Below are 25,339 nucleotides of genomic sequence, written 5' to 3' on the forward strand. Positions count from 1 at the left end.
ATAGGATTAAATAAATCAATATGTATAAACCACTGAGAATAATCCCTGGCCCATAGTAAGTACTATTTTACTTTTAGTTGTCGTTGTTATGATGATGATGATAATAAAGGTAGTTGGAAGAAAGGCAGGGACAAGGGGTCCCTGTCATAAGAGTAAACTACCCTTAAAGTGAAGAAGACCCCATCCTGTTATTCCAGACTTTACCCAGTGCCCCAGCTTTAAGTTGGCCTACTGGGAAGACTTAAAAACTTGTATGTGACAGAAAGGAAGGGAATGGCCTTGGGTATCCTAACCCAGGCCCAGGGGCCAGCTCAACAGCCAGCGGGATATTTAAACTACCAGCTTGATCCGGTGGTGGCCTGCACCAGCATGGCATGCCTTAGGGCAGTGGCGGCTACCGCCTTCTTGATCCCTGAGGCTATGAAACACCACCCTGGAAGGAGCCCTCAACCCTTTTCCACCTGAACAACTACCGGATAGGTAGATGAGTTGTATGAATAAAAACTCTCCAAAAGCTCATCAGCTAATAGGGTAAATGAGCAAACAATTAGATCTATTAGGGTAAAGATAAACTGTAGGTGCTGTGGGTGCCCACCCAAAAGGGTCACTGAAGGCTCTTTAGGCCTTGGTGATTTAGGAATTTGCAAGGTAGCCAATGTGGGGAATAGTACTTCAGGCAGAGGGAACAGCCAGTGCATGCCAGGGAGAAGAAATATTAGTAAGTCCTCAGGGATTGGCAGTCATTTTTTACTCTTTTCTCACATCACTTACCTGATCCACCTGCAAATCATATTGGCTCTACCCTCAACCTCTACCTTCAAAATATATCCAGGGGCAAGAGCACATAAAAAGATGCTCAATACCATATCATCAGGGAAATGCAAATTAAAACCATCCAGTCATATGGAGCCGAGAAAAATGAGTGCATATGTCCCCACAGAGATTTTTACATAGCTTTATTTGTAATAGTCCCAAACTGGAAACAACCCAAATGTCCATCAACGGATGACTGGATAAACAAATAATAGATATAAAATAAATATATCCATACAGTGGAATACTACTCAATAAAAAGGAATTATAATACAATATGAATCTCAAAATAATTTTTCTGAAAAAAGCCAGAGTGGATACTGTATGATATCATTTACATACAACTGTAGAAACTGCATAACAGAACCAATTAAAGTGAAAATGGTTACAGAAAAGGGATTACAAAGGGACACAAGGAATTTTGGATATGTTCTATTTGTAAGATTCTAGGGGTCCCTCTTCGATCACTGGGAGAGGTGTGGGGAATCAACTCTGCCTGGGTTTGTCCAGATCATGCCAACCCCTGCTGTGTCCTCATTTATGCACCTGCATAGGATAAGAATTTGATCTTAGAAACCACCGAATCCAAATTTCTTGCGTTCCTGTAAAGGGGAGGAGACTCCGAGACGAGCGCCAGGGCCCTGGGCTGCTTTATACACACACCATGTCCAGCCCACACCCCTGACCTCTACCCTGGGCTTTCTGGGCATCAGCTTTTGCAAACTTAGCTTTCTTTTTCAATGTGGCCACTTGTCCAGGAACCAAGCAGAGAAGGACTCGCAGGTTACGGAGTTCCGGCACAAAGTCGGGGATGGAACCGCCGAGGGACGCCAAAGCCTTGTCCAGCGGTGGTGGAAACCACCGCCACAGCCTGGCCAGGCCCCGCGGCCGCAGATGACACACGGCGGCATCACCGCCCTCTTCCGTGAAGATGGAGGGAAAATCAGGCTCTGGAGTCCATCTGGCAGTCTGCCACCGCCGCTGTGATTCCGGACGAGCGACGCGACCTGTTTCCAGGAGCCCTTCTCGTAAACGGGGCCGCACCAAAGCCCAGGCCCTCTGACTGCCGGGCGCGCGCTCCGTTTCGGGCGCGGCGCGGCGCGGAGCATCGCGGGAGTCGCGCCGCCTGACGTCACCAGGGGGCGCCAGACGGGCCGCCGGGCTGTGGAGTTAAGGCAGCCTTGCCCCGCGCTACTCCTCGGGCGCAGTTCCGCTAGCCCCGCACCCTCGGAACTGTCGTCGTTGGGAGGCTTCCCCAGACGCCTGCTCTTTCGGGTCGTGCGGAGGACGGGTGAAAGAAAGGACCAGGGGTTGAGAGCGGGGCAGATAGGTGGTCGACCTCCGACATCATGGCGGACGGGGATAGGCGTCCAGCAGTCGCCCCGGTCCAGAGCCCTGTTGACCCGCTCTGCCTCCACCTGGCCCTGACTCCCCGAGTAGTTCGGCAGCGCTGGACAGGCTCCTGACGCTCCAAGTTTCCTTCGTGCAACCTGTAACCATTTGCGACTCTACGAAGTTAATTTCTCTCCCAGGTAGATTGTGAACTGGGAGTAGAGCGCTAGGATAAAACGATGGTGGGCTTCACGGTAAAATTTGGTATAAGCAAGATATATTATTATTTTCAAAGTAAATATTTCTTCCTGTCTCTTGAAGTCAGCGGAAGAAACTGATAACACTGGCTGCAGAAAGGGGAACTGAATTTACCCACTTCAGTGGCTGAAGAGGGTAAAATTCTTTTCAATATCTGTCAATTCCGTGCTTGGTATTACCTAATTTTAAAAAATCTCATTAGAGCATATTTGTAGCGCTCTCGAACATTTTAGGGAACAGAGTTTGAATAAAACCCCTCATACTTGGCTTTATAAACAAGAAGTTACCTAGCAAAAGCCACACCGTAGATCTATGAATCGTAAGAACCACAAATTTTCCTTCTTGGTCTTGGGGAGAGAGACCTTTGTTCCCAACACTTTAGCTCCCCTTCCTCATTATTCCTCTTCGTTTTGACACTCAAGTTTCTCTGATCAGAGACGTATTTGAATTCAACACATAAAATCTCCAATATTTTTATGCTGTTACCTGCTAGGACTGCTACCATCATCTTTGTGTGTGTGTGTGTGTTTTAAGAGTGAAGTTAAAACATTTGTTCAAGTCCGTTAACTTTTCATGTTTGAATTTAAAAACACCCCAGTGTTTTTAAACTTTCACCAGTCGACTGAACTTAATTTCACTAATAGAGGACCAATCTGACATACACAGCACCAGCTATGAGATACTCTTGCCAAAAATGTCTAAATCAAAGCCAGTCAAGCCTTTAAACCTAACTTCAATTTGCAGGAAAGGAGATAATGGAGTAATAAGACACCATAAGGAAACCATCAGAAAAATCCAGAATGTGGGACACCTAATAAAAATTTTTTTTAAATGACACTTCTCCTACAACAGCACCATTTCACATCCCCATTACTTCCTCTTGAGGTTATATCACACTCTCTGTAAATGGCCTTCCTTCCATAGTTCCCATCTTTATAGAACCCACTAGCTAAGCTGTTCCCATTGCATCACATCCCTTACACACTGGCATTAGTTCTGCAATCTTGTATCTGGCTTTCAGGGTTCCCTAAAGCTGGTTCCCAGTATATCCAGTACACTGCTGTGCATTTCCACATCAGCTGCCCCATTCAAGCAGGTACAGTCTCCCATTGACCTTGGGACAGATGATCATATTATAACCCAAATGATGATGGAATTCAGTGCTTCAAGAGCTGAGGAGGGTGACCTAGTATGGGTAGACACAACAGCTTCCAAATGGTTGTGTCCTATGGACGGCTGGGAGATGAAGGGGTGAGTGATCCATGTAAGGAAGGTATCTGGTCTACTATTTTATCTTTTGCATTAGGCACATGGGGCAAACAGACCTTGTGGGTTGTTTTATATCCTGAGTTAGTCCAAAAGCTGAACAATATTCATAAGCTTGACATTTATGCCTTTGATAAAAGAGACTCAAATTCAGAACTAGAGTTCAAAGAAAAGACTTCAGTGAAAGACTTTCATAAATTATAAAAGTAGGGATTCAGTCAGATTTAATTTTAAAAATGGAATGTATCTCACATAAGGATCTTGTTAGAAATGTTATATCTATCTGGGCACTACAGGAGATGCACCGACCTACAACTCATGGGGTAAAGAGTGTACAGACAATTTTGATAAGGAGTTGAAGAATTCAAAAATAGTTTACAAAGAGAATCAGGAGGCAGAAGATGCTTCAAGAGGCAAGGTCCTCAGAAATTGTTCTGGAATGCTGGTTCACTTGTATCAATGTCATGTTCCTGGATAAGGGAGTAAGACGCAGAATTTTAGTATTTCAGTATGAAATGTGAACTCTGGTGTTTTGCACTTTAAGATTCTGAATCATTAATTGGGACACAGGTAATCTCTGGCTTGAAGGCTGAATCCAGCTGAAGGATCAAGTTTTCACTATCAGGACAGGGCTTTTGACTACTGCCCACCATCCACAAGGAGTGGGGAGCAAATACAGTTGAAGGCACCAATGCAAAGACCACACCAGACTACTTACCTTGGCCCTAGGGGCCTGTCTCTGCCCTGCCAGCAGCGTGAGTACTGTTGAGAACCTACCGGAGCCCCATCCCACATTTCAGTGCTCCAGCAGTTAAATCAACTCCCTTCTGGGTTCCCTTCATGCCATTTATCTCAGAGCACTGTAATTACCCATATAGTATTCCTGTCTCCCCCCACAGCACGTGGCTCAGAAAGAGACAGCAAAGGCCGCATTCATCTTGTTCACTACAACAGCCCCAACATCTAGCACCATGAGTATGAGCAGAGCCAGCCCCTGCCAGTAGAGGATCTAACCTTTCCACTCAGCATCTAAACTCCTAAGCATGTACATACGTATGTATGTATGTAGAATGAATGGATGGCATATATACATATGCACACACCCACATCTATGTATATGAAAAATGGTCTCTTCTCTTTATACTGTTTTATAGCCCTTCCCCCCCGCAACCCCATTTACTATATCCTGAATGTCTTCCAAGTCCTTAAACATTCTTCTAAACATTTTTAATCTTATGGATATACCCTAGGTACTTAACCAGTTCCCTACTGATGAAGATTCTTCTTCTATTAAAACAATGCTACCCTGAGCATCCTGGTTGGTAAATCTATACACGTTCAGGATTATATTACTACGACAAATTCTGAGGATTAGAATTACCGTGTCAAAGGTATATACATTTTGGGGGCTTTTGAACAATATTATAAAACAGATCTCCAGAAAAGTGGGACAAATTTATTCTCCCATCAGTAGTATATAAATGCCCATTTACCAATAGTGGCTGAACATTTAATTTTAGAAATCTCATCAGGAGATAGACAAAATGAAGACCAGGCATAATTTTCAAGTCCTTGGTCCTCAGTCCAGAGAATGATGATTTCCGACATAAGGTGCTGACCACGTGGCGGCTTCTCTAACCTTTGCTCAGGTCTCTCTAACCACACGGGTTGACACCACTGCTATGCCGCAAACATGCCAGGCAAAGCCCAGCCTCAGGGACTTTGCACAGGTCTTCCCTCTGTCTGGGACACTTGTCTCCCAGCTATCTGCATGGCGAAATCCCTCAACACCTTCAGGTCTTTGCTCCAATGTCACCTTTGTAGTGAGACCTACCCTAACCACCCTCCCTATTTAATACTGCCTCATTCAGCACACTTGATCCCTGCCCTACCTTTTTTATACCATCATCTTGTAGCATACTATGTTTAGTTTACTGTCTAGCTCCTCCAGCTAGAACAGAAGTTCCATAAGTGCAGGGATCGTTGTCTGTTTTGTTTACTTAGTAGATGCTTAATAAATCCTTGTGGAATGAATGAACAAAACACGAGAAGTCCAGTTTAAGGAAGATACCAGTACTCGAAGGGCTCCCACTTCAGTGGGATTTCTAGGCTCTACCTGGTTCAATTTCTTGAACTCCACCACTTGGAAGAAGATGTGCTCAAGGATATGTTTGGCATCTTGTTGGTCCTTTGGTAGTTTATTGGTTACTCCAAGAATGTCACCACATTTTCTGACATAGAATTCCAGGTCTTCTTCAGTACCTAGGCACAGTTGGGGCAGTCAGATGAACCCTTATCTCCTGTCCTTCCCCAAATACAAACTTACTGTGGTTTAAGTATCCGCTCGTCAGATTCCTTTGCCTCTCAAGATCACTCACCTTTTCCTAGGGTAATGTGACCGCAGGACTTAAACAAACTAAAGAGATCTCTGATGTGCTGCTTTTATAAATTAGGACAAAAGTGTGACACTTCTAATTAGAATAAAGCTGGACTTGTTCTGACTCTACTACTCCCAGAGCCAGCATTCCTACATTACAAAGAACAAGAAGAACTAGTAGGAAATCAAATTACCATTCTCTGAATGCAGCAAGGACCATTATGAGAGGGGCATATGGGTATTTTAAATAGCATTTATTACAGCAATATTATAGAAAAGGAAACTGAAGAAGAAAAAAAATCACTCATAATTCCATCCATAACATATCTCTGTGGAGCCATCCCCAGCAGCCCGATATCAAGGACGGATAGCTATTACAGCCCTTCTTACACTAGACTATAATTCCTTTCTTTGTTTCCCCTTCTGAATGTACATTTTTAAAAATTATAGAAATGTAAATTTTTATTAGAATATTCAAACCATACAGCTGCAAAATTCTCTTGCTCTAACTCTATCCTCACCAATACCACCTAAGGTAATTACTGCCATGTGCGCTTATGAATTTACATATGTGTAAACAATTGGGATCAAACTACAGTAGCTCTGTAAGTTGCTTTCATCATTTAACGAGGTACCATGGACATGTCATATGAAAGCTTAGGCTCTGTATCTTTCTTTTAACAGATGTATGTATAATATTTCACTGTATTTCATATTTTTTTAAAACGGATCCCTCTACTGATGGGGCATTAGACTACTGCCAGTTTTTTTAATGCTACAATTAATATATCTATAGCTATATTTTTTTGTTTCTTTCTACAAGGATTTCTATAGGATAAATTGCTAGAAACAGAAGTGCTGAATCAAAGCATCTGACTCTTCACAGGTCTGTTATTTCTACTGGACCAATCACTATGTCTTGCTAATTTTTGAGTCCTCAGCACCTCCCACAATGCCTGACACAGAAGAGAGATGCAGTGAAGGTGCTTCACACTGAACTGTTTTCATTTTTGCATACTCCTTCCTGGTCTTTGGGCACATACAGATGTTTTTCACATAGTTAGGAACCTCCTGAACATGCAACTTTCTATCTTGCCTTTCTTCACTTAGGATTCTCACTTAAGTTCTATCAGTGTCACTTCCTGGACTTTGGAAACCTTTTTTATAATGACATGTTGTCCCATCAAATGAATGTGACATAATTTACTACCATTCCTCTGCTAGTGAACACTAAGTCCAATTGTTTAAATAATTTTTATTCCCAATCTTAAAAATAAATAACATAGCAGTCATCTGTATACCTTCACTTATCTCCTTAGATTAGATTCCCAGGAATATAATGCCTCAAAATGGATGGGTAATTTTATGCCCCTGAGCACATGTGTGCAGGCCCATTTGCTTTGCTGGAGGCAGGGTATCTCAGGAGGAGCAGTGAGCTCGGAGTCAGGAGAATCACTCACCATGCATCTGTGTGGCTTGGGGCCTCATGTCCTCATCCACATGTCAAGGCGGGCACACATAACTCCTTCCAGGATCCCTTCCAGTTTGAAGTCTCTATAATTCTTTTGGCCCTGACTTAGGTTTCTTATTTAACTGCTCCTATGACCAATGACCTAGATCTGCTAAGCGGCAGCCAGGGTCAGAATCCATCCTCTGGTTACTCAGTAGGTCAGAACTAAGGACCTACAGGGATTAAAGCTGAGACCTTGGCTTCTGCTTTGCATGTTCTAAGTCACTGAATTAAGTGGCCCAAGAGAAATGATCGACATCACTTATGTGAAACAAACGGAAACTGTCATTTTACGCTGCCATTCATATTTTGTTCCCCCTGAACAAACTCTAGCTTTCTCTCATGGCAGATTTCAGACGTTCACAACTAAGTAAAACTTACAAAAGAAAACAAACAAAAATTTGGCCAAACTTACACTTATTGGTAATCTGAGCAAGGCGGGCCTTCTCAGAAGAGAACGTCTCATCTAAGTCAAATAGCTCCAGCGGAGGAGGTGGTAATTCCCTGAAACTGGGAGGGAAAACCTAAAAGGAAATAAGGTCTTTCATGAAAGAACATATGCAAAGCCATAACTGGCAGTGATAAGATGGAAGGGAAATGAGAAGCCAACTCCCAGCTCTTCCCTGGGATGAACCACCCAAATGCCCATCACCTCCTTCTGCCCTAACCCATTAGACCATATCAAGCGAGATGACTGGCCCAATGTAAAAAAATAAGCAGAGCCAGCACTAAACTAAAACACCCCTAAACCGATCAAACTGACATACCAGTTCCCATTAACTTGTGCAAGGACGAAAGCTTGGGGCTGATTAGCTTATTTGTTTTTTTTTTTTAAAGATTTTTATTTATTTATTTGACAGAGAGAGAGAGACACAGCGAGAGAGGGAACACAAGCAGGGGGAGTGGGAGAGGGAGAAGCAGGCTTCCCGCTGAGCAGGGAGCCTGATGCGGGGCTCGATCCCAGGACCCTGAGATCATGACCTGAGCCAAAGGCAGACACTTAACGAATGAGCCACCCAGGCGCCCCTAGGCTTATTTGTTTTGAACATTTCTCTGTACAGTGTGTTTCTCATTTACCCATGAGTTCATTAGGGACAGAAATTGGGGAAGCAGATCTATAGATTCATGTAGAAAGTGCTAAACCTGGAGCCAGAATTCACAGGTATGAGCCAGTGGTGTGCTGAGAAATGTTGCACTATCAGCTTTCAAGACAAAACACACAGGTCTGCTCTGTAGCCTTTGTCATTTTCTGCAATGTAAATACTCCCACCATGGCCCACTTCAAGCTACCAAAATGAAGCCAAGTAGTTCATAACATTCCAGAATGTGGTGGGATAGGATGGTTTTGAAGGTAAGGTGAGTTCCTGCTGGACTGGAATGTTGAAAGTAACTTGTGAACACCTGCCCCCCCCGGCCCAGGACGCTATGAATCTGTGCCATGAACCTGAGCACCTGTTGCCTGGAAAGCTGCAGTGCAAACCATTTCCTCCTTTTCACCAAGGACTTCTCCTCTCATATAGGCCCTCCAACTACACAAGATGGGAAATGCTTAACAGCCACCAAAGTCCACACCCTTGATCTCTCGGTTGGGAGCTACAGCCAGTGGAAGGCCTTACGGAATACTAATGGTCTGGTCCCTGCCTGTTCAGAGCCAGAGCAACGTGACTCTGTGAGAACTGCCGTAACATAAGGTGTACATATCCACATGCTTGGCGGAAGAACCCAGCTGATGGCCTAGTTGGCAAGGTAAGGGTAAGCACACCTACTCACCGCTGGCTGAAGGGCTGGCAGTGGCGTCTCAAACTGAGGCTGGATGAGCTGGAGAGGTTCATGTTTCACATTTAGCTGTTCGTGGGCCCTGTGTTAATAAGAAGACACAAAAGCAAGGATCAACATGAGACACTGTGGCAAAGCGCCATCTAACTGACCACTCTGTGCTCTTCTCCATCAAATCAGGTGGTTCAACACTTTTGTAGAAAAACACACAAAATGCATTGTTATAGGTAATATAATGATCCTTTTGTGAATCTTCTCTACTGTATCATATGGCATTAACTATATTGAGAACTGAAAGGGAAAGTTCTTTCAAGTTTCATATCAGGATTCTCCTAAACAGGCTTTTTATTTTTACCCAGTGGACAGTGTGGATCTTGTAACTCACTCTGTTTCCTTGTTTTTACAACCAAGAGACAGGAGTCAAATCTAAAGTCGGCTTCTGGCAACTGAACAGATCTGTACAGTGTACACTTCTTTCTTTCTTTCTTTTTAATTATTTATTTTTAGTAATCTCAACACGCAACATGGGGCTGAAGCTCACGACCCCGAGATCAAGAGTCACATGCTCTTCCGACCGAGCTGTCCCTGTAATATACACTCCTGTGTGCTCATTCACTCAGCAAATATTTACTGAATATGTACCAGACAGTTTTATACATCAGGAGAACAGCAATGGTGAAAACAAGAGACCAAGGCAGCCTCCTGAACTTACATTCTACATGAGGAGAGCCACACAAGAAACAAAACCTAAGATGCCAGGTATCAATATGTATTGAGAAGAAAAACAAACCAGGAGAGATGGACAGAGACAGGGAGGAGGCATGGGGTACAGCCTGTCAGAGAAGCCCTGAGTGAAAGGGAGGGAGAAGTCATGTACTTACTTTCACAAGTATCCCAGGGAGAGGCAAGAGCAAGGAGACCAGGAATAAGGGTGCGAGGGGTTTTCACAGGACCTTGGGGCAGCCAGCATGGCCACAGCAGGGGGACAGTGCTAGTGAGGAGTTCAGAGTCAAGTGCTGATCTTACCCCTGTGTTTCTTTTTGATTGTGGCTTCCCCTCTGCCTCCATTCTCTCAAACTTTGCTTTTATGCTTTTGTACTGTACATAATTTTGTAAGTGGGCTGAACTCCTCTGGGAATGAGGCATATTAAAATATACTCACCTAATTTAAACTATATACACATCTGTGACCTTTTAAAATTAAGCTGACCAAGCAAATACCAAAGGGTGTAGACAAAGTTCATGCCTGCCTCTGTGGATGGGTGATTTTGGAAAGGAAAAAGGTCTGTGACTGAAGAAAGGCGCTTAGCTGAGCTTATTTCCATCACCTCCTCACTATTCCCAGGTGCCTGGGGAGAAGCTTTCCTGGCAATGCAGAAGATCCCTATGGAGAGAACAGAGCACCTGTTGCATGTCACATATGCCTGACCCTGTGGTAGGCACTTAAACTTATTTCACTTAATGCTCAAAACAACCCTGGACTGGGGGTATAATCTTTTACGAAAAGGAAGCAGAGGTATAGAGATGAAATAGCTTCCCAGGGTCACATGGTTAAGAAGGAACAAAGACAAGATTAGAACTCTGAGCTGGCCAATCCCTGCCAACCAGAGGCCCCAAGACTCAGTCTATACTGAAGGCAGAATGTCGTTAAGGGCAGAATCTAAGCTAAAGGTCCCACCACTGGCACACAAAGAATCCTGCTGCCAAGCCCTGGCCTCTGCCATCCCACCCATGATTTTCTGCTTTCTGTCCCTACATGCAGCCGGCTATACTGAAGCCCTGTGGGAACAATAAAACAAGTCCCATTGCCTCAACCCTTTCTCGCTCAGCTCACCGCCTACCCAAATCTTCCTCCACCTATTAGCCAAGGGCAAGCGCATTCTTGATGGGGGTGGGGGATGGGTGGAGAAACTAATCTTAAAACCAAGAAAACCTAATTCAGAAAGCTATTTCCAGAACACTCTGGCCTGACCTGTGGCACTGCGTTTTTATCACTCTGTGTCTCAGTCCCCAACCCATCAGCCCGTGAACTCAGAAGGCAGGGACTCCACAGTCTCTTCCTCACCCCCACAGACATTGATAAATAGCAGATGGACGAATGAAGTTACTTCAGAGCAACATTCTACAGACTACATAAATATTTAAAGACTAATCGAATTTTTACCCAGAAAAAAAGACAATTCAAAAGATGTTACTAGCAAATATGAGAATACCTAGGAGCACCATATGGAAACTGGCCTGTAACTACTGTCCTTTGCTATGGTATGAACGATAAATACAATTAAAAGAGACGTCCAAGCTCCAAAATATCTACAATACTTGACTCTGCTGGCACTAAAATAACAGATGGTTCCAGTCAAGCCTGCATTCAATGCCAAAGCACAGTCACAGTGGCCTGATCTAATAAACCACATCAGGAGAGAAGCAGACCAAACTAAAGGCAGAAGCTAGATGGACTGTAACTGGCTGAGGAGCAGCCCCAGGTGCCTTTTGTTATTCTGAGAACAGCGCAAACGGCAGAGGAGGAGCCATGGGCCCACCTCCAGACCACCCCCGCTTCCCTGTTCTTTTGCCTCCCTTGGCTTCCTGGGACTCCGCTGAGGCTCATGCTCCCTTGCCCCTCCAGCTGCTTTTCCCCAGCTTGTCAAAGGCCCTCCTCTTCTGCCTTGAAAGCCAGGGCAGCTGTGAAGCCCTGTCTCTAGCCCAATCCCCACTCCAGGGCTGTTCTGAGGGTCCCCAGCCCCTCCCCCACTTCTCTACTCACCTTATCTAGGCCTCTTCATCATCTACACTGGTGGGTCGGCCTACACTCTTCACTGGGCAACCTCTCAGTCCCATCAGATGGAGGCAGAGCAGAACTCATTTCTCTCTCCTCTCCCCACAGCATGAGCACTAGTCGGCAGCACCGCCCAGACCCTCAAGGGAGAAACCCCCGTCCCTGACCTCGCCATCATAGCCTTCCATGCACGGCCCGTGGCTCCTGATTCTTTCTTACCAAACACCACTTGAAACCACAGGAACTGCTCCCACCAGTCCTGCCAGTCAACCCTCCAGTCTGCTGTTAACAGTCTCCTAGCTGGTTTCTTCACTTCTACTTTTTCTGTTTTCCAATTAATTATACAAACTGCTGCAAGGCATCGTTTTGTCTGGTTTCAGAAAACACAGATTCAATCAAGTTCCTCTCCTAGAGGTCTTTACTAGCATCCCATTCACAAATCTGGCCTTTGCCCTGAGCCTCAGGCTGTTTGCCTTGGCTTCTTATTTTGGTAATGGGCAGGGTGTCTCCTCAAGTGCAGGCTGGAGAACACGGAACAGATTGTTGCAGGGCACTTCAGAGGACCAAGTTTTCAACTATTAAGTTGGCCTTGTTCGAAGTCAAGGCTACATGCAGTTCAAAGGGCAATTAGGAATAAACTTCCTTACCTGGACACGCGTGCACGTGTGAACATGCGGGCTTTGCCCATAGAAGCTACATCGTTGCCCAACTGTCTCTCTGAACATCCCTGCCAGCTCCTGAAGCCTCTTTACCCCTGACGGTGGAGCACCCAGCATCGTGCCAAGCAGACACAAGGCCCCCCAAAAATGTTTGTTGAAATAACCAATGCCTAGCTACAAGGGCCCCCCTTTCATAAGTCTTCCCTGCTCACTGCAGTGAGTCAAATTCTCCCGCTTCATTATGCCCATGGCCTCCAGGTTTATATTTCACATTTGACATTAATACAATAACTTCGCCTCACAGTCTCTGTCTGTCTCCTCCATAAAACCATTAACCTTGGACATAGTGCCTGGCACAGGAGGAGCTCAGTCAGTATTTGGGGAACTTGAACCTAAAGACAGCAGTAGGAAGTCAGACACTCAGCCTTTGGTTTATTCAGATGTAGACCCCATGTCAGGCCAAAGATGCTGAAGATGTTGGCCTCGGTCCCTGTCCTGTCATTAGGAATGGACAACAATGACGAGCAGGCAACAGGGCAGGCAATGGAACAGGGGAAAGCCTTGGTCTGAAAGGCATTCAGTCTCCCACCTTGGGAGAAGACCTGACCCTCCCTAAACCAGTTTCCTCAGCTGGAAATCTGGCAAGTGATTCAGAGGACAAATGAAGTACGGTGTGGAAGTAACAATGTGGGGTGCCTGCAGGGCACCTCGCCTACCCTACTCAATTTACTGGGGGTTCCTGGGGTATGGGACTCTCCATGCTAAAACCAGAAGTCCCAGGCAAACCAGAACACGTTGGTCACCCTAAATGCCTGATATGGAGCCTAGAACACAACAGGCTACCGCAGTTTCCTCTCCATCTACCCCCACCCCAATTTTCCCAACTGTCTTTGTTGGCCTCATCACAGACCTGAGAACATGTTTTGCACACCACATAGGCCATGACCCTAACTCCTGTCCCCAGGCTCAGGTTTTCAAACCAAACACTCAGAATGGAGTGCAGGGCAGCTCCGAGAGCTACAGGTACTGACTTGATGACCTTGGGGAGGGAGGTGGTATCCAGCTGATAAATGGACAGGTCGAAGAGGGTGGTAAAGTCTCTTGGGTTCTCATCGCCTTCCTGGAGACACACTCGAAGCCTCTCTGACAGGGTGGCTGTGTCGGGCAGCATCATGTAGTCGGAAATCTGAAAGCCACAAGAGGGTTCACACAGCACAGCGGGAGTAAGAATTTCGCCTAAGTCCGCAGTATTTCTACTCTCTTACCAAGAGATTTCACTATTCCTGGTCACTAACAACTAAACCTTAAATAAACCACTTCATGTGGAAAGAGGAACAAAAGTCACTTGGCTAAACCCCAATGCTGGCTAAATCCAACTCTGTAATTCCTCACGCGGTATTGAACACAGGTGGAGAAACAAGCACACTGACTGGCCTCCTTTTAGTTTCATGATCACTGATCTTGAGTGGTCAGCAATCAACTGTATTGCTAATTTTTAAAACTAGGTGGTGGTGAATACAGTGTCTATAGTACCATTTGTGTAAAACAAGGGGAAAGGAGATACACGCACATATTTACTTGTATGTGTATAAAGTATCTCTGGAAGAACATACAAGAAACAGCTAAGACTGCTGTCACTGGGGAGGGGAACAAAGTGGTTGGACAAAGACAGGGGGGAAACTGTTCATTGTGTATGCTTTTGAATTCCAAACTGTGAATCTATTACCTACTCAAAAAGTACATTTAACTTTAAATAAATGCATGCTGGCAACAAGAAGTTTATTCCTAATTGCCCTCTGAGGTCCCCACAACAATGTGTTCTATATTCTCCAGGGCCAGCACGGGAGGAGACATGCCTGAGCATTACAGAAATAAGCCTAGACAAACAGGCTCACTTTTTCTATATACCAAGAGTCAAAAAACTCCTCTAATCTTCAAACTTTTTTTTTTTAGATAAGGAACAGGAGAGGAACATAAATAAATAACTGCTTTTCCCTGCAGTCTTTGTGTTAGAGGCTTCACCCCGCTAACAGGATGGGGATTGGAGGTGAGAGCAATCACAGAGGCACTGACCGCACCAGGACATGCACCCAAATGCAGCAGGAGGATGGGTAAGGGCCCAGCAATCCCAAAGGTCCTGAGGCTGGTTCGCATCTCTGCACAGAGACCTGCTACACAATCCTAGTTCAGGAAACTATCAAGGCCTTCGATGTCCAGACAGAAACTAAGAGGACTCCCAAGATCACTGGTTTTCATGACTTCCTGGCAGATTTGGAGGTTAAAACTTGTCATGGAAATCCCCTCAGCTCTTTATTGAGCTACATTTTATTAAGTATCATTTGAAACTGAACTGTTATTTGGGTTTGAAACCCACTCCAACATAAGATTCGATCCGAAATCACAGGAAGTTTGGATATTCAGAATTTCTTACTTTGCAGTGTTACTGGGTCCAGAATTTTACTTTCCAAAGCCTTACAACACAAAGGACATTTGCGCCAGGTCTCCCGTGCAGAACTACATGAAACCACGTGCTTTTAGAGAAAGGCCACGGCGACAACATCTTCCTCTGGTGCCCTATTGACATGGCCCTCCAGAACCAGTCCCATGTCATAGGCAGTGCACAGTGAACAAGAGAGCAGCAGAAAAGGGATGGGCTCCAGAATCAGCCTGACATGGACATTAGTAATGGCTAGCCAGGGATCAGTCTCGGCAGGGACCTTGAAGAACGTACTTACTTCCACTTCCTCAGCTAGGAAACAGGAATGACAGAAACTGAGTAAGAGCAAGGCGGCTGCACAGACCAGGAGCCGATGCGGCTGCTTCCCTGACCCCCCCACACTCTAACTAGGACTGGCAGCTGACCAAGTCACAATCCACTCAAGACTTGGGTCCTGTGAGATCTGAAAAGTGAATTCCTGACTGTCCTCCAATTCTTTTATTAGGGGGGTTTATATCACTTTTTGGGAGGAATTTAAACAAAATATCCATACATTTCATGTTTCCACATGAGGGAATATTTTAGACACAGGGCTCTCCTGTTTCCTAACCCAAGTCAACGCTTGGGAGGCCACACCCTCAGCTGAGGGAGGAAGCAGGCAGTAGGCCACCATTTCTGACCATCTTCTCGCCCACTCCGTGCTACCTACCCACAGCCAGGAAATCATTTTCCTGACACTTCAGAGTTTAAGAAACAGAGAAGCAGGGTGCCTGGGTGGCTCAGTCAGTTGAGCATCTCTTGATTTCAACTCGGGTTGTGGTCTCAAGATCCGCATGGGCTCTGTGCTCAGCAGGGAGTCTGCTTGGGACTCTCTCTGTCCCTCTGCCCCTCCTGCCTGTGCAATCTCTCTCTCTCTCTGAGAATAAATAATAAATAAATGAATAATATGAATAATAAATCTTAGAAAAATAAATAAATGAATGAATGAACAAATAAATCTTAGGAAGGAAGGAAGGAAGAGAAAGAGAGAAAAAAAGAAAAGACAGGAAGGAAGGAGGAAAGCAGGAAAGAAACAGAGAAGCAATTATAGAACAAGTAGACTTTGAATCAAGAGAGCTGGGTTTGGTTCCCAACTCTGCAGTTACTTGCTATTTGGGCAAATTGCAATCTTGGAGAATTTCAGTTCCCTCATCTCTAAAATGAGAATAAGACCATCTCCTTCCCAAGGCTGTTGTAAAGATTACATAAGATGATTTATGTGAAGATATATGATACCTGGTGCTTGTATATAATAAATACAAGAGTTTTAAGAAGTCTGACAGCTATATCACTTCCTATACCTTTTAACTTAGTTAGTCAGTATACATCTATTAATTGAGGCCTCACAATCATCCTGTGAGACAGAGAGCACAGGTACTGGCATCCCCACTTCACAGATGAGAAAACCAAGATGAAAAAAGGCCAGAAATAGCCTGCTTGAGGTGCAAGGGCCAGAGTGGAGCGGGACCTGGAAGGCAAGTTACTGGCCCTATTCCCACACTGGTCTCACTCTCCATCGCCTGATAAATAGGATCCTAATGCCTTTAGGAATATTGTCCTAAAGACACCAAAATTATAGTTTAAAACTTAAATTTTGATGACCTTTGTTTATTCACAAAAATTATTTTTATATCCTTCGTATTTCTGAAAGAAGTATTTCTCTACAGATAATGATTTTGAAAGTTTGGCCAGGTAGCATATACATAGAGAGGGATTCCCATCCCAATTAATTCTATAATTTCTTAATTTATTATTTTTTATAATGTGGGCTTCATCACCCCTAAAAGCATCACTTCTTTCCATCTGTCTTACAGACAAAGTAAGAAATACATATTCCTTTGAAACTGTTGGAAGTGGTGCCTTTTTTTTTTTTTTTTTTTGCCTTCGAAGTTTTTTAATGATTCACAGCCCCTACCTCTGGGTCCTCAGCATCTATCTGGTTTAGGTGGATGTCTCCCGTTGTGAGCCACTGGAAAACAACATCCTGTATTTAAAAAATAAACACAGAATTAGACACTTGGTTATTTGAGAAAACCAAGGCAGGACTAGAGAATTAAATCAACCAAGAAAAAATGATAAAGGGAAAGAGACTACATAGCAGTGTCTCAAAAAAGAGTAGCTACCCTTCTCTTGGTGAAATCATATGAAAACGTCAAAGTTTTCCTAACCCTAATGCCACTTTTACCATTGGAAATTGAGCATTTATCTTAGGGCACTTTCACTTTTAACCACAGGCCAAAATTTATTAAAACTTGCTCATGATCCTGAAACAACCCCTGTTTAAATGTGCTAATGACAGTCTGAACTTAAGGGTAGACTATATCTAGATGCCCCTGGAATATGTCTAGAGACTAGAATTTCATGTGGATTCTGCAGAAACAAGATCTTAATCAATCTCTCAATACAATAACAGTGCTTAAGGCTGAAAGAATTTGTTTCATTAATGAAATAGTTCAGTGGGACCTTCTTCCTCTGGCTAGTGAGTCACAGAATCACACCAATGTCCAGCTCTGGCATGCGCCATCTGTCATCCTTCACAAGACATGTTTCCTTCACACTATGCTGACAAGCAACTGCAGTGCCTTCCCCTATTCCCCACATCGACCAGTCCTGTCATAACCCCTCCCGACACCACGTGCCGGCCGGCCCCCTCCTCATTCCCCCCTTCACTACCTTCACTCAGGTCATCGTCCCCTCTTGGCTGGCTGATTCTGCCGACCTCCTAACTGGCTTCACGTTGCCTCCTCCCTCTCACCTTCCACATGCCTGACAGAGGAGTCCTTCTGAAACACATATCTAACTATGCCCAAGGCTGCTGGACATTCTACAAGGGCTCTCCATAGCTTCCTGCAGAAAGTTCAAGTTTCTGGGCTTTATACATGAGGCCCTGGTTGAGCCTGCTCCTCACCTTTCCTCCAAGATTGGCTCCCACCCCAAGCTGGCATGCTTAAAAACGTTCACCACATCCTTCTAAATTTACGTCTCTGTCTCTCACATTCTCTCAATGTACTATAAATGTTTTCAAAGCAGGGACTGTGCCTGACTCAACCGTGTATTCTTAGTGCCAGGCATATAATGGGTTCTGAGGAGCTGGTTTTATTTTTTACTTTTTTATTTTTTTAAAGTTTGTTTGTTTTAGTAATCTCTACAGCCAATGTGGGGCTCGAACTCATGACCCAAGATCAAGAGTCGCATGCTCTTTTGACTGAACCAGCCAGGTGTCCCTGAAGATCTGGTTTTAAATGAATAGATGACCTTAGCAGTATTTTTTTTTTTTTAATGACATGAAAATCATACACATTATACATTAATGTAATGAAAGAGAAGAACCTACCATGATTTTGCTGTTTTCTTCTTTATCCAAATATTGGTCACTGAACATGTGACATGAGCCAAGCACTGCCAGCTTCCCACCTTGGTTCTGTCAATGACAAAGTAGTGTTAGACACTCAGATCCCAAAATGCACCACATGCATCCTAGTCCCCAAAAACTTATTATCAGAATCATGTGAGCAACTATCAGTTATACTAAGTGCCAATTCACATCAGGATTTTAATGACCTAAAAATATCAACTATGATAGCAACTATATTCCCACCTGCTTCTCACTTTAGACACTTCTATATCCTTCTATTTGACTTTAACAAAAAGCAATGTGAATTGGTTCGACAGCATTTTCCCAGTTAACTCATAAATGAAGATTATAATCCTAAAGGAAAAAAGAATTCAAAGTCAATCTGTAAAGATATAAAGATATTTTATGAGTATCAAAAGACAGTGTTCAGGGCTCCTGGGTGGCTCAGTTGGTTAAGCGACTGCCTTCAGCTCAGGTTGTGATCCTGGAGTCCCAGGATCGAGTCCCACATTGGGCTCCCCACTCAGTGGGGAGTCTGCTTCTCCCTCTGACCCTCTCCCCTCTCATGCTCTCTCTCACACTCTCTCTCTCAAATAAATAAAATCTTTAAAACAAACAAAAAAAGACAGTGTTTAAGATCCAAACAGAAAATTAATCCATGAGCATGAAAAATTCACAGAAGAGGGCACCTGGGTGGCTCAGTTAGTTGAGTGTCCAACTCTTGATACTGGCTCAGATCATGATCTCAGGGTTGTAAGATCGAGTCCTGTGTCAGGCTCCATGCCCAGCACAGTGCCTGCTTAAGACTGTCTCTCTCCCTCTCTCTCTGCCCCTCCCCCCTTCCCTCTTTCTCTCTCAAAAAAGAAAAAAAAATTCACAAAAGAAATAACTGGTTAGTAAGAAAAAAAAATTTAGAGGCGCCTGGCTGGCTCAGTCGTTAAGCGTCAGCCTTTGGCTCAGGTCGTGATCCCAGGGTCCTGGGATCGTGCCCCGCATCGGGCTCCCTGCTCAGCGGGAAGCTTGCTTCTTCCTCTCCCACTTCCCCTGCTTGTGTTCCCTCTCTTGCTGTGTCTCTGTCAAAGAAAATCTTAAAAAAAAAAAAAAATTAATCAGTAATTAGAAAAATCAAAACAAAGTACTTTTGCCTATCAGATTAATAAATATGAAAAAGATGACTACAAACAGTGTCAGGTTTCAACGAAATAAGTTTTTTCACACATTGCTGAAACTGTCAATGTATGCAACAGAACATATAAAACTCTATGGTCAATTTTACAGTCATAATCACAGAAACTCAGAAATAAATTCAAATGTTCAGCCACAGAACCAGTGGCTAAGAATAAGAGAACCTTCTCCAGTGGTGAAGTCATATGCTACAAAGGGTTTTCAGTAACCTGGAAGAAGGCTTCTGTCATAACATGAGGCGCTTTTTATCTTTTTAACATGAGGTTAAAAAAAAAAGTATACCATAAATTGTACAGCCACCCTAGCTTAAAGCCCGGTGAGGCAAATAAATTAAATGAGCTGCAAGAAAGAGTAGGAGAAAATGATCAAAATGTCAGTTTTGTAATGAGACATTCTTTTTTTCCCTTTCATCTCTGTAATTTTCAGTTTTCCTACAATGAGCATAAATTATTCTTGTAATGAGGAAAACAGTACAACGTTAAAACTACAAAATGAATTCAGTTTTTCTAGCAACATCACATACAGGAAATAGGCACAGTTGTGACGGTACTACGTAAGAATTACTCTCAAGCCAGACAAATACACAAATTTCATAAATAAAACAAGATTTGCAAAACAAACTGTGACTTGTACCACATTAAAAGCAAATGGTTCATAGGAAAAATAACGCTATTGCTATAACATAACCATTGAAAGCACATCAGTTACTGAGAACAGAAAGTGAATTTGGTGAAATTCCACAGAAAGAGTGTTGAATGAACTCTGTTGCATTTGAACGTAAGTAAATACAGGAAGAGGAAAGGACTTTCCTTCTTACTACTACCCACAGTTAGGTCTGTATTTTTTCTTTAGTATTCTTTTTTTCCCCTACCTCATTTATTTCAAATGGACTATAGATCTTCCCTTAATCCTTTTATTCTGGACAGAGATTCTACCAGTGTCTTCAGTTTCTTTTTCCAGCTTTTGCCTATAATTTGTTCCAATTAAGTAAGAGTATATCTACTTAAGGACTGATTTGCTCCTTTGATATTAATGAGTTTATCCTAGTAAACTAAAGACCTAGAAAGGATCATGACAAGCTCAAGAAGGCAATGGCCCTGGGCGAGGAGGCAGAACACATCCCCCAACCCTGTGCTAGCCCACCCTGCTTGGGGTGCCCTGCTTGGAGTTTCCAGGAGTATGGGAGTGGCCCCTCTAAGGCATCACTGGTTTATCTCACAAACTTAAAAGGGACAGGTAAAAACCTCTCAAAGATTGTGTCTATAAGGCAGGACTAAATGCTTGTTAGGAGGGGCCCCTGAGTGGCTCAGTCAGTTGAACGGTTGAGCATCTGACTCTCAATTTCAGTTCAGGTCATGATCTCAGGGTCCTGGGATCCGCCGGCATCAGGCTCCCATGCTCAACAAGGAGTCTACTTGAGAGTCTCTCTCTCCTTCTCCCTGTGCCCCTACCCCCACTTGCATGTGCTCTCTCTCTAAGCAAATACATAAAATGTTTTTTAAAAAATAATAAAAGCGGGTGGGGGGTTGAGTTAGCCTGGTGATGGGTATTAAAGAGGGCACGTACTGAATGGAGCACTGGGTGTTACACGCAAACAATCATGGAACACTACATCAAAAACTAATGATGTAATGTATGGTGATTAACATAACATAATAAAAAATAAAAATAAAAATAAAAAATAATAAAAAATAAAAGATAATAAAAGCTTCTAAGGAAAAGAAAACAGGCTTTAAATAGCTAGGCAATGAGCAGATGAAAATCTCATGCATTCTTGAAGAATCACCACAGTTAGAACAGAACTCTGTACCTAATAGATGTTCCATAAAAATCCACTGAGGAAGCTGGGTAAAATCTCTGTGCACAGTTAAAAAACAAAAAATAATAGGGGTGACTGGGTGGCTCAGTCGGTTAAGTTTCCAACTCTTGATTTCGGCTCAGGTCATGATCTCAGTGTTTCGAGATCAAGCCCCAGCCCACATCAGGCTCCATGCTGGGCATGGAGCCTGCTTGAGATTCTCCCTCTCTAAATACATACATACATAAATAAATAAACAAACAAAATACTACCCAGAGGCCCCTTAAGATAGTTATCTCATTACTTTTGCAACTATAAACTGACAGTTTATATAAACCAATTATTTCCACATCTTGAATCATTTTATACTTTAATTTTAAAACAGTATTTCCAGTTGTTTGGGAGAAACTAATTACCATAATAACTATTATGAATTTTGTCTAAATATCTTCTTTCATAAACAGGATAGATATTTATTTACTTCCTAATAAAATGAACAGACCTTTGAAATATGGGAGGGAAAAGTAATACCTAAATCCCACAAAGAAAAATAGGATGTGAGGAACTAGAGAAAAACTGGGAGGTCAGCTGGTGAATTCTAATCCTGGTAGACAAATAAAGGTGAATTCAGCAAAACATGAATTAAAAGGCAGTGGATGGGGCACCTGGGAGACTCACTCAGTTGAGCGTCCGACTCTTGATCTCAGATCTTAATCTCAGGGTCACAAGCACCAGTCCTGAGTTGGGCAGTGGATAAGTGAGGTCACAACGAGAGGGGCTATGTCCTCTGGGACCACCTGCTCCCACATTTTGTGGGGTCTCCAGGATGAGAACTGAGCAACTAGTCTTCTGGTATGTTGCCCTGGGACAAACTAAAATAACAGCAGTACAATTGTGTGCATTTTGGTATAGTGTGTTAACTCACCCTTTCCCTGGATGGATTCTTACACTGAGGGTAAGAGCCCGTAGTCATAGACGGTTATAATATAGGTAGCCTCATGCTACCATGGAATAGCTTTGGATTTAGAATGGTAAGAGCTAGGTTTAGGTCTTGACTCCATCGATTACTGGACAATCTGCTGTTTACCCATAAATAAAGTGTAATTAACTGAAATACTACCTCACAGGGCTGGTGTAAAGATCAATGAGAAAACATAAGAAACCCCTCTGGAAACAACAGTTTTTATTATTTTAATAATAAAAATAATGTATCTACCCATATCTAAGAAAGGCTGTACCTTCGAGTGATAGAAAGCCAGAATGGGTCTGTTAAGCGGGAAACAGACAGAGCCTGTGGACAGAACAGCCACTGCTGGTTTCATGACACTCAATGTGGCACCAAAAGGATAGACAAAGGTGAGAGCCCTGTAAGAAATTAAAGAAACATTCAAAATTTTTAAAAAATGAATAAATTTTTTGAAGATAATTTCAGTGCTTCTTGAGCAATTCAAGATCTAACAAAAAGTTTTTTTTTGGGGGGGTGTCAGGAGTAAAAAACCAAAGTTTTATTATATACACATGGAGGCCCAATAATGAAATTGAGACCCAAAGAAATGACCAAGGCAGGCAGCTTTTTATACCTTTTATACAGAAAAAATAAATGTGTGAGGAATTGACAGGATAAAGAAAATAGGTATTTGAGGGCTTTAGTTAGTAAGGAATTCTAAGTGGAATCTGGGCTGAGGTAGTAGATAAGTAAAAAAGTAGCAAGGTTTATTTCTATAGCTTTCACAAATTTAAAGTCCCTACCTCTGGTGATAAGGATGTCTATTACTTCTCTTTTTTTCTTTTTCAAATTTTTATTTAAATTCTGTTTAACGTACAGTGTAATATTGGTTTCAGGAGTAGAATTTAGTGACTCGTCACTTACATATAACACCCCAGTGCTCACCATAACAAGTGCTCTCCTTAATGCCCATCCCCCACCCACCTCTCTCAATCAACCCTCAGTTTGCGCTCTCTCCTTAAGAGTCTCTTACACTTGATCTTAGCCAAGAGGCGGAGAAGCGATGGAGTTTCCCTCTCTTTTTCCCCTTCCCATATGATCATCTGTTTTGTTTCCTAAATTCCACATATGAATGAAATCATACAGTATTTGGCATTCTCTGACAGACTTATTTCACTTAGCATAATACACTCTAGCTCCATCCATGTCGATTGCAAATGGAAAGATTTCATTCTTTTTGATGGTTGAGCAATATTCCATTATGTATGTATGTGTATATATATGTTTATCCATACACACCATATGTTTATCCATTCATCAGTCAATAGACATTTGGGCTCTCTCCAAAGTTTGGCTATTGTTGATAATGCTGCTATAAACATCAGGGAGCATGTGCCCTTCTGAATCGGTCATTTTTGTATTCTTTGGTAAATACCTAGTAGTGCAATTGCTGGGTCCTAGGGTAGTTCTATTTTTAACTGTTTGAGGAACCTCCATACTGTTTTCCAGAGTGGCTGCACCAGTTTGCATTTCCACCAATAGTATAAAAGGGTTCCCTCTTCTCTGCATCCTCACCAACATCTGTTGTTTCCTGTGTTGTTAATTTTAGCCACTCTGACAGGTGTGAGGTGGTATCTCATCACAAACACAAAACTTTAAAAAAAAAAACCACAAAATTTTGTCTAAGCTTTGGTTTGTCAACTTAAAAATTGGTATAACTCTAGCTACTAGTTTAATAAAGCACTTCAAAAATCTGAGAGCAAATTAACAATTTATAATCTATGTGTAAATGATTGTAACTGGAAGAACTAAAGAAACCCCTATGGAGGAGGAAGAAGAGGGGCCCTCATCTTAGAGCTGAACTGGAGCTATAAATGAGCCTGCTCTGTACGACAATGTCTTCCTGGTAAACATTTCCCTCTTCCTTACAGATGTGACTGGTATCATCTCCAGGAATGAATGGCTGTCATTAGAAGGCCATGTTACCAGTCGAGCCTTATATGAACACAGACCTGACATCGGACACTTCTACACACACCTGCCTTGGCCTCCTTCCCCCACTCTGTCCTAACAAACACTTAAAAGAGTATCTAGAGTGAATCAGTCTGACCTGGGGCAATGTACTCCTAAAAAGGGTGTGGGATGGAGGGGTAAGGGTGGGGTGCAGACCCTAGGGTGTGGCCAACCCCTGCAGGAGGGGCTAAGCAGCAAAATGGAGCTCTGCAAAGGTAGTTGTTTGAAGGAAGTGCTCTCAGAATGGAGAGAAACAGGAATCTTATAACAAAGCATAAAGTTAGAAATTGGGGGAGGGGAAGCACCCATGAAGAGCTCCCTATAAAGACAATGTGAATTTTCCTTTCTTAGACCATGAGAAAATTCTTTTTAGCTTAAGTTTAAAATGATTTCCTTCCAGAGTTAGTTTCCCCCTCACTTGAGTCAAGTCTCACCTACCCTCTGACTTCTTTGTCATATTGTGGGTGAAAAGGGGCACCTGCCCCACGTCCTCTATTCTCCCCTTTGAGCCCTGCCCCAGCAGTAGCCCAGGAAAGGGGACTGAAGGCCACGAGTCCCAGGCCAGAAGGGGAAAGAAACGAGCAGTTGCCATGGAGGAAGAAAAGGGATGTGGGAGAAATAGCTACATGGATGTCAGTGCACATCTTTGCCCCACACTTACCCCCAACTGCACGCCAAGGAGATGACTCTCAAGGAGGAAGGGAGAATGGACACTCGAGTCATACAATGGAAACCGTCAGCTATTATTTACACTCCTCTAGTCCTTTTATTATTACTAAGAAATCAATTAGACTGACAT

General features: G+C 43.2%; 1 protein-coding gene across 7 annotated transcripts in view; it reads right to left on the minus strand.

Moving 5' to 3' along the window:
- Positions 1-3,876: 3,876 nt before the first annotated feature.
- Positions 3,877-25,339, minus strand: part of LOC115940228 (intraflagellar transport protein 52 homolog) — a 33,050-nt gene continuing 11,587 nt past the window's right edge. For 3 of the 7 annotated variants that reach the window (XM_081832745.1, XM_081832742.1, XM_081832746.1), the window contains 9 exons: positions 22,820-22,946; positions 18,578-18,664; positions 17,159-17,227; positions 13,807-13,953; positions 10,661-10,716; positions 9,327-9,414; positions 7,972-8,080; positions 5,786-5,931; positions 3,877-4,139 (listed from right to left, as the gene is read on the minus strand). In XM_081832745.1, coding sequence (XP_081688871.1) covers positions 4,092-4,139; positions 5,786-5,931; positions 7,972-8,080; positions 9,327-9,414; positions 10,661-10,716; positions 13,807-13,953; positions 17,159-17,227; positions 18,578-18,664; positions 22,820-22,946 — 877 coding nt within the window. In that variant the 3' untranslated portion in view covers positions 3,877-4,091. Of the gene's footprint in view, positions 4,140-5,785; positions 5,932-7,971; positions 8,081-9,326; positions 9,415-10,660; positions 10,717-13,798; positions 13,954-17,158; positions 17,228-18,577; positions 18,665-22,819; positions 22,947-25,339 lie in introns of all 7 variants that reach the window. The other 4 variants (XM_081832744.1, XM_081832748.1, XM_081832747.1 and 1 more) reach the window with 3 other exon arrangements.

The sequence above is a fragment of the Leptonychotes weddellii genome, chromosome 10, assembly GCF_054177405.1.
Source record: "Leptonychotes weddellii isolate Sample4059 chromosome 10, ASM5417740v2, whole genome shotgun sequence".
Taxonomy (NCBI): domain Eukaryota; kingdom Metazoa; phylum Chordata; class Mammalia; order Carnivora; family Phocidae; genus Leptonychotes; species Leptonychotes weddellii.